The sequence below is a fragment of the Palaemon carinicauda genome, chromosome 2 (genome assembly GCF_036898095.1).
Source record: "Palaemon carinicauda isolate YSFRI2023 chromosome 2, ASM3689809v2, whole genome shotgun sequence".
Taxonomy (NCBI): Eukaryota; Metazoa; Arthropoda; class Malacostraca; order Decapoda; family Palaemonidae; genus Palaemon; species Palaemon carinicauda.
This window is the reverse complement of record NC_090726.1, coordinates 17265848-17275847: the sequence shown is the minus strand read 5'-3', so window position 1 is coordinate 17275847 and position 10000 is coordinate 17265848. Positions and strand designations below refer to the sequence as shown.

Genomic DNA, 10000 nt, shown 5'->3' with positions numbered 1-10000 from the left:
CTATTCAGTTTAAAGTTGTAAAGGCCGCTCATGAATGGCAGAGGTAAGGGGAATTGCCATTGCCCCATCAAGCAGGACAATGCCCTAGAGACTGACCATATTACACATGATCAGTGCCCAACCCCCTTCTCTACCCAAGCTAGGGCCGGGCAATGGCTGCAAATGACTCATAGGCTCCACCAAACGCCCCATTCTTAGCTCACTGGGATTGTGAGGTTGCAGCGACCAAATGAACTTACGAGTTTCAGCGGACCTCGAACCCCAGTCTTGCAATCACTAGGCAAGGGTGCTACCAACAGGCCATCACAACCGTTGCTGATTCTTTGACATCCAAGGGCATGTATATATCGGGATTTTGACGAACTAGGACATCTTTTATTATTGCATTTCTCGATATAAGAGAGCACAATTTGGATACGATGATAATATTATAATCAACTCCTAGGGATGTGCCTCTTAATAGGTTGATAGTTTCGGTCAATGACACTTGTATTTCCACGAATTTCTAGATTTCATAGCGACTTAACTCTAAAGCGTTTGGGAAAACAAGGAAATTATACTGCTGCAGTTATCCCTTAAATATTCGAGAGCGGGAGCCGAATATTCAATGATGATTTTAATGAGATCTGATGTTTCTTACTGATTTGATCCGTAATTGTTCGTTAGCGCAAGAGAATTTGATTACTTTATTTTCATATATTTTTGGGTTTATTACCAATTATCTACTTTGTTGTTTGACAACGAAAGTATTTCACGAGGACATCTTATGTTTCTTAGAGTTACTTCTCATAACCTTTTACTAGCAAATAGGCTGTTCAGTTACATTTTGTTCAACTACAGAATTTCAAGCGAGTTATCTAAACTCTCTTAACAGCAAATTATAGATTATTTTGATAAACTCTGAAGCCTCATATCCTATTATTCCCCTATTATTTGATTGTGCAATGTAATTATGCTTCTCAAATTCAATGAGCCATAATGTTTCTCTCCTATTCACCTTTCAATTGTTTGACACCACAATCAAATATCTTATAATGTTTTTATCATTTTCCCCTTAGGTGTTTGGCAGCCCATGACAATTATGTTACTGCGCTTCGGTCAACTAGTTATATTTTACTGATTTGTCCATTTATTTTATAAAGTCCAAGTAATCCGAGAAGTTTAATGGACTCTGTTTTTCTTACTGGTTTACGACTTTTTTGTTTGATGGGCAAATAATCTGAGATGCTTCCAATATTCTCTGACGTTTCTTCCGGATTTATTTCATTATTTTTTTGAAGGCAAATTAATCATAGATGTTTAATTTACTATGATGTATCTTACTAATTTATGACTTTGTTCAATGGGCAAGTATTCAAGATGTTTTTAATGGACTATGATGTTTTTCACTGATTTATTCTTTCGTTTGATGGGCTAGCAAGACGAGATGTTTTTATTGTACTCTGATGTTTCTCAGCGATTTATTCCTTTATTGTTTTAAAGCCAAGCAAACGTAGGTGTTTAATCAATTCTGGTGTTTATTATCAATTTATACCTCTTTTTGAAGGGCACTTAATCTGAGATACTTAATAAGTTTTGATGTTTCTTATCTATTTGTCCATTTGTTTGAAGTACTAGCAATGCGTAATGTTTTTAATGGATTAAATGTTTCTTACACTGTTCAAAATTTGCTGTAAAGAAATGTTAAAATTCTGAAATGAAGGTTGCTAGACATTTAACATTTCAAAAACGGACATATTGACGTAAAGGAGTGTTATTACGGTCACCAAACCATGAAAGATGATAACAAAGTATGGTAAAATTACGGTTGCCTGTATATTACTGAAATACGTTCTGGAAAAGTATATTTTTAGGGAGAATTTCTGATTAAAATTACGGTTCTTTAACAGTGTACCGATTTAATCCTTTTTTTATTTAAAGGGCAAATAATCCGAGATATTGAATGAACACTGATGTTTCTCAACAATGTATCCCTTTGTTTGAAGGGCAAACAGTACGAGATGTTTCAATAGACTTTAATGTTTCTTACCGATTTATCTCCTAACTGTTTAACAGCACAGGGCAAATATGCCACGGCATTTGTATGGACTGTGATGTTTCTTGTCTGTGGAGTTGGAAAATAGGGTCCCATGTAGAGACCGGTACCTAAAGCTGCTCCCAAGATAACGTGACCTGAAAAATATAAGCAAGGGTCAATTATAGTAGTCATTGTTTCTATGGATGCTACGCTATCAAAATGTTATTATTATTATTATTATTATTATTATTATTATTATTATTATTATTATTATTATTATTATTATTATTATTATTATTATTAGAGAAACATTGGCCATGTCGCCCGATTTTAATCACCTGATTCTATTAATCAATTAACAAATAATATTTCATCTTTTAAACAAACTGTATGAATTTCACTTGGCATAAAATTTCTTTCCTTTAGATATCAAAATGTTGTAATATCTAGAGATTTCGGTAACGTCAGCGTCCATGTTTTTCACCTATGTTGAATGTATTTTTCTACTTTCAGTTTCACCATGGATATTCCGACAACTTTTCACGCCCGTTAACCAACAAACTTCAATAGCTTTTTTATTTTCAGTATTCATAAAATTGATAATTGAAGAATTTTATGTGATACTCACAAACAGAAAATTAATATCCATTAACTGTTTCACTTTTGAATAACGTAAAAATGTTTCTATAACAATGTACACTTATGATTCACCAGATAGATGCTTGATATTAGATATTACTCTATTTTTTTTTCAATATATAATATTTTTCCAGTTTTAAAAAGGAATCTGCTAATATTATTTCAATGTTTATAATCTATCAGAGAAAGGATTATATTTTCAATAAAATCTTGGAACAACGATCTCATATCATCCAATACTTTTCCCGTATAGATATCAGTTATATGTGGATTAATTGCAAATAAATAACATTCAATCTACACCCATAAGAATATACGAACAGTTTAATATATTTGGAAAGTAATGCAAAATATTAAAATGCTAAAGTTTGTACCCTCGCAAAGAGTACAGAGTCGGAAATAAATAAAATCCTTTACAAATTAGCGAAACCCAGAAAGAGTCCTCGCGAGTAGAATTTTTTTTTTTTTTTAAAGAGACTTGAAGTCAAATGTAGACTTCAAGGAGACGTCTTGAATCCAGCAGGGAGGCCTCGACGTTCATCCAGTTTCATTCCAATGCTCGTCCTGTAAGACTGGCAATAGCCAGGTCCGCGAGGAGTGTTCAGGGAAACAGAACTTTCGTCCAACTAGTCATCGCTTGGCCTGGGAAAGTCAGTCCAGCTGGAAAGGAGAGGAAAGTTTTGATTAGAGCAAGATTCTTAAGTGAGGTTTATTTTCATTGTTAGTGAGTATAATTAAAAGGGAAAAAAAATTTTTAATTGTTTCTCTCGATCTCAGTCTGTCTTATTAATGGTGTTAACCATGATATCCCACAGACCCCTTATTCTCTCTCTCTCTCTCTCTCTCTCTCTCTCTCTCTCTCTAAAAATTCAATTAATCAGGCATATATGTTAATCAAACTTAGACCCCTTATTCTCTCTCTCTCTCTCTCTCTCTCTCTCTCTCTCTCTCTCTCTCTCTCTAAAAATTCAATTAATCAGGCATATATGTTAATCAAACTTAGACCCCTTATTCTCTCTCTCTCTCTCTCTCTCTCTCTCTCTCTCTCTCTCTCTCTAAATTCAATTTATCAAGTATATGACATGGGAATCAAACTCAGATGACCTGTTCTCTCTCTCTCTCTCTCTCTCTCTCTCTCTCTCTCTCAAAATTCTATTTATTAAGTGTATAACATGGGAATCAAACTCAGACCCCCGATTCTCTCTCTCTCTCTCTCTCTCTCTCTCTCTCTCTCTCTCTCTCTCAATTAATCATGTATATGAGAATCAAACTTAGTCCCCCCTCTCTCTGTCTCTCTCCCAAAATTCAATTTATCAAGTATATAACCGCGGAATCAAACTCAGACCCCCTATTCTCTCTCTCTCTCTCTCTCTCTCTCTCTCTCTCTCTCTCTTTCAAAATTCTATCAAGTATATGACATGGTAGACACAAAATTTTTACATGAATTTAGAAATTATTGTTGATTATGAGCAAGAAAAACATGTGTAAACGGCTAATTTGAAACGTTTTCTAATTATTGCAGGACTTACTGTTTCATTACGAAATAAAGCCTAATTTTATATTAAGGGGAGAGATAACCAGATAGAAAAAATAAATTATATATGATAAAAAAAAGAATTAACATTATTTTTTCTAGTGTCATCATACATCATTGAGTTTCCTACATGAGGAAGTGAAAAGAGGTAATGTAATAAGTGTTTTTAAATCTAATTTTTCATATATATATATATATATATATATATATATATATTATATTATATACACACATATATGCTCTATGTTTGCTCATAAGGTCTTTTTCATTCCTATTGACCTTACCCTAATAATTATTATCAGAATACCAGTAATATATATTTTCTTTTATTATACCTATGACATTCATTTCAAAGTTTAAGAATAATTATCAGAAACCTATTTCCATATTAGAAACTTCCAGATATCATATTTAAAATTCATCTCTTAAATACTATTAACAAAGTAATAATTTCCTACCCCAGTTCTCGAAATTATGTTCGTATATATTTATCTAATAATTTTTCAAAATTTAGGTCACAATGACCTGAAATGTACCCTCATATATTATTCTAATATTTTTTTTTCTCTTAATTTGTGTCACAATGACCTGACGGGTTCGTAATAATTGTCCCCAAAGCAAAAGTTTCTCCCATTAACGATCAATATAAAATGAGAAATAACTCGCCGAGTTTATAAAACACGAAAAGTTTTTTTTTTTCTCTTGCAATTATTTGAGAGCCTAAGAAGTTCTAACTCATCTTCTAAAAGTTTTAAACTCTAGTTCAAATATAATTTAAAAGTATATCCTTTTTTTCGTTTATACGTTTTACATCTTGAATACTTTCAAGCCATTATTTCTCAACTCGTCTTCGAAGTGAATCAAATATGAGTAACTGATACTCGAAAACTTATAGTATCGAGTTTGAAAATGTGGTAATATACATTTTTTGGCATTCAATTGCTGAAAAAGACTCTGCTCTTTAGAATTCTAAAGCTGTAATTTTTTTCTGATACAATACGCAGGAATATTGTAGGTACTTCGACAAAATGAGTATTATTAGGATATAAGAAACCATTTTACTTTATCAATTTATAAAAGTATAACACCCTTTTTTACTAAATGGTGTGATACATACAACACTCCTTCAGATTTTAGATTATTATTATTATTATTATTATTATTATTATTATTATTATTATTATTATTATTATTATTATTATTATTATTGTTATCAGTCCCTTAATAAGAAAAAAGTAGTAGTAAAAATATGATTGATATATATACAATAACTGAACGTGGATTGCAAAAACATAAAGGTGCCATAATATAATATCCTAAACGCATCTACAAATCTTATATAATAAATCACAATAATATTCCCGCAAACCAAATTAAAAGATAGATTTGAACAGGTGGAAATTCAAAGCGATTGTCAAGATTGTCTGTTATGTAACGAGATACAACTCAGAGGTAACACAAGTGTCAATTGTATTCCGTTTGCAATCTGGCTGACAGGAAGTAATTGTCCACCCTCCAAGTGCTTGTATTACTTCTGGCATTTATGGGAATGTTAATTATAGCTTTAATGTAAGATGACCATCTGATGAACTGACTTTATTTGTGTATCCTTGTCATTTTAGAATGCTCATAGGAATACTTACATTGGCGAAAATTGAAAAGACATGCAGCTGACTTCAAGAGAACACATGCATGAATAAAGCTGAGTAGTTAAGGATATTTATTAACGTATTAATTAAGTCTATCCTACGGCAGTTGACTGGATCATGACCATCTCTTAAAATATATGTTTAAATAAGAATCATAAATTTTCAGAACATTGGTGTCATTTTCTAGCAGACAATAAAAGACGGTAATAATATGCAGTAAAGTCAAATAAACTCGACTGTTTTTCAATTATAAAAGCCATACTTGAAATGATAAAATATATATTTTTTTCACACCAACTTTCTAGGTTTAAAATAAAAAACTAAAGTTTTCTGATAGATTGCAAACATGGTTAAATATTTTTTTTCAAATACCGGTCATGTGAAAAGGAATATCAGTCAACAGTTTCAAGAAATAGCTTTTCTCCTTTAAAGTTTTTTTTTTTTTTTTTTTTTTTTTTTTTTTAAAGAGATTGATTTTTTTCTTTTTTTTTCTTTTTAATTTTGGTTATTGTTTTATATCAATAAATCAAATGTTTTCCGGGAAAGTTATAAGGATAATTTCAAGAGATAAAATTGTATACGTATAGTTTGAATCATAGTGCACCAATGTATATAAGTCATTTAGTAAAAAGTAAGAATTATTAGGTTATCATTAACTTAGCTATATGATCAGGCAAAATTTATTTATTTCATTTAACAGCCGAATTATTTCATGAGTCACCATCGATGATAATAGTTAGTAAAAATGAAGTATATGTTTATATAGATTACAGAGATTTGTCGTACAATATATGAACTGCTCCTGAAACCAATGGTAGATAAAAAAAATAATTGTAAACTCAAAAGACAATATAAATATTTAGGATACATGTAAGTTTCCTAAAAAAAAATGGGTTGCCATTGACTTCTTTCCAAAAAGATTTTTTACAGTAATATATATTCGTTCAAATATCTGTGTAGCACAAGGTAATGCTCAAGGGAATAAATGGAGAAAATTGACTGCCATTGACGTCTTTCTAAATAGATATTTAAAATAATATATATTACTTCAAAAAACTCTGTAGCACATGAAAATCATCGGGGGAATAAATGGAGTTAGGTTAGAACCAAAAGTATACATGAACAAACATTGCGATTGGGAGATTTAGGCTGAAAAGAGTATCTCCATCGGCTTTAAATGACATTTAAGGCAACGTGTCTTCTTTAAATAGCTTCTTTGTCGATGTAGAGATGATGTTTTGTTTGTTAATCAATCGACTATTTCGATGTTTTGCTTTTATAGTTTGAGAAGATACATCCCTCGATTAGAAAACTCGCACACACAATTATACAGTATATACAGTATATATATATATATATATATATATATATATATTGGCTAACTCTCTTAGCCTTAGAATTCTTCCACGGTACACGTCTGGTGAGTCAAACCTCTAATTGATAACCTACAAAACGATAGGGCAAAAGCGACAAGTTTCAAAGGGCAGTCAGGAACAAAAGGACGGCTATTTGTCGAGAGGGACAGTCATTTGCATATGAATGGGTAGGCCAACTTACAGGGTTGCCAGGTGGGCCTTTTTCAGGCCAAAAACCTAAAATTTGTCCCTTTTTAAAATGGTTGGCTTTTAGTAATATCATGAAAACAGGTTGACCTCAAATGCTATATTTTTGGCCTTATAGTATACTAATGGGTTGGCCTTTTCAAGCTGCTTTTGATTAGAAGTTGGCCTTTTTTCACTTAGAAAACCTGGCAATCCTGACCAAGGTTGGTGCCTGACAAAAATTACTGACGGCTTGGAAATATGAATTGTAGGGGAAGGAAGTAAGTCTCTGGTAAAACATATAATAATAAAAGGGGAGGATATTAGCGTTGTCAACAACAACAATATTTTTGAATGAAGGTAGATTCTCCATTGTTTTAGAAACGAAAGGCGTCTTTTCCGTAAAAATAAAAACAGACTTATATTAAACGCTATATACTTACCGTTCACAATACAAAAGAAAAACTATCAACAGAGTAAGACTAGGTACAGTATTTTGTAATAAGAACTCTTCTCGCATCATGTTCACTCCGCATTTTTGCAGTTAGAACTGTATCTAAATTTATAAAGAAGGAATTAATAAAACAGTAATGTTATCCTAACCTTAATTTGTTCGAAATAAAGACCGGAAAATTATTGATTAAATTAACAAAGATTATCCGAGTATAAAAAGAGTAATTTATTTGGACTGTCTGATGTTATAGAATTTTACCTTTCTTCGATTAACAGGATTAACAAGCTATGACAAAGAGGGTCGGGCAATGGCTGCTGAAGACTCAGCAAGTAGACCCTCAAACCCACATCCTTAGCTCACAAGAATGGAGAGGTTACAGACACTACAAGAAACTATCCTGCTGAAGGGGGACTTGAACCCCAGTCTGGCAGACTGGCAGGCAGGTACGTTTTCAATACTCCATTACAACCCATAAAGGTTTCTTGCGTTTAAGACAAGATAATACCATTCACTGAAATTCCCTCTATTGAATACGTTAGCACAAATGATTGTTTGGAAGTGGATGCTTCACATAGAGATATCTATCTTATATCATAGATTTAGAAATTGGCTGATTATATAACGAGTTATTTCATTTGAATAGATAAGAAAAAAATCTACCAATGCTCTTATTCATGAATATTAATTGATGAATATGTTTGATGCCACAAATAATCATATACTTGAAGGTGTACCTCAAATTGGTAACGCATGAAACATCTAGACGGAAGTATATAAGCAAATAGAACAATGGCCCAACTACACTGCAAACTGTTGTGGGAAATGACAACGCTCCGGAGGCACTGACATTGGGGACGAAAGTACTTTTGAACTCTAGTTATTCTGAAAGGGCGAATAACTTCACAATTTAAACTGCGTAGCAAGAGAGAGTACAGCCTCGACGACATGACATCGGCTTTGCTACAACGGTGGAATTTGGAGCGTACGTAATGATGGTCTGGGTGGAAGTGACAACGTTGTTTTGTTGCTGAGAAAATGCTGATACAGCAATGCCATAGTGTAACATGGTGGAAAGGGTGGTACCTAGAACGGGGGTTCGATATGAATCAAATCCAGTGCCAATTGTGTTGACCGATGCAGTAACGTCACTGACAGGTGAATGCCAGACTGGGGTTCTATTCCAGCTCAAACTCGTTTGTCTATTTGGCCTCTGCCACCTCACCATCCTTTTAGGCTAAGGAGAGCCTATAGTCATCAGCAGCTATAACTATTGTCTGGCCCTCCTAGGTCCTAGCTTGGGTGGAGAGGAGGCATGGGCACTGAACATATGTGTATATGCTTAGAGCATTGTCCTGCTCGATAGAGCAATATCACAATCCTTTGCCCCTGCCATTAATGACCGACCTTTAAACCTTTAAACCAACGGAGTTTGAGAATCTAGATTTTCTGAAGGAGCGAGTTGACTCCATGAGTAAGAAATGATATCTGAATATATTACGTCAAACTTGTTGAGCTTGTGGAATCATAAGCATTGTCGAACGAAGGGGATCTAGTAAAATCAGACAAGAGATACATTACAGCTTTGTGAAAACTCTTCCATTTATTAGATAATCAATGTTAAAGTTTCCCATTATCAACCATTGATAGATTTTTTTTTTTTTTAAACCTTTATGTTGAAGTATAAATCCCTGTCTCATATATTCTAGATTAGGCCAAAGATTCACGTGAGAAAAAGTTCTGCAGGATAATTGCTTCGGCAAAAAATATTAAATTGGGCAAATATATGGAGTTTTCTTTTTTATCGGAGAGATGCTACCTTCCTTTCATGAGTGTTGAAAATATCGACTCTATACGTAAAGGAACAGGGCTGAAAGAGTATAGATTATTATTATTATTATTATTATTATTATTAGCTAAGTCACAACCCCACTGGGAAAAGCTGGAGGCTTTAAGACCAAGGGGTCCAATAGAGAATAATATAAAACACACATACACACACACATACACACACACACACGCACACATATATATATATATATATATATATATATTCGATTGTACGAACTAATAATTTTTATACTGCCATAGAATATGTAATTAAAAAACTGGTACATAAGAATTTTGAAATTAATCATATGTGAATCAACCACAAATACACCCTTCTTT

The 10000-nt window shown here is 32.8% G+C and overlaps 1 protein-coding gene across 1 annotated transcript in view; it reads right to left on the bottom strand.

Annotated features, from left to right (window-relative positions):
• The window catches only part of LOC137615316 (leucine-rich repeats and immunoglobulin-like domains protein 2), a 75648-nt gene that overhangs the window by 3638 nt on the left and 62010 nt on the right, over positions 1-10000 (bottom strand). The window contains exons 2-3 of the mRNA XM_068345085.1: positions 8768-8917; positions 2030-2172 (exon numbers count right to left, since the gene is read on the bottom strand). Of these exons, the coding sequence (XP_068201186.1) occupies positions 2030-2172; positions 8768-8917 (293 nt within the window). The remainder of the gene's footprint in view (positions 1-2029; positions 2173-8767; positions 8918-10000) is intronic.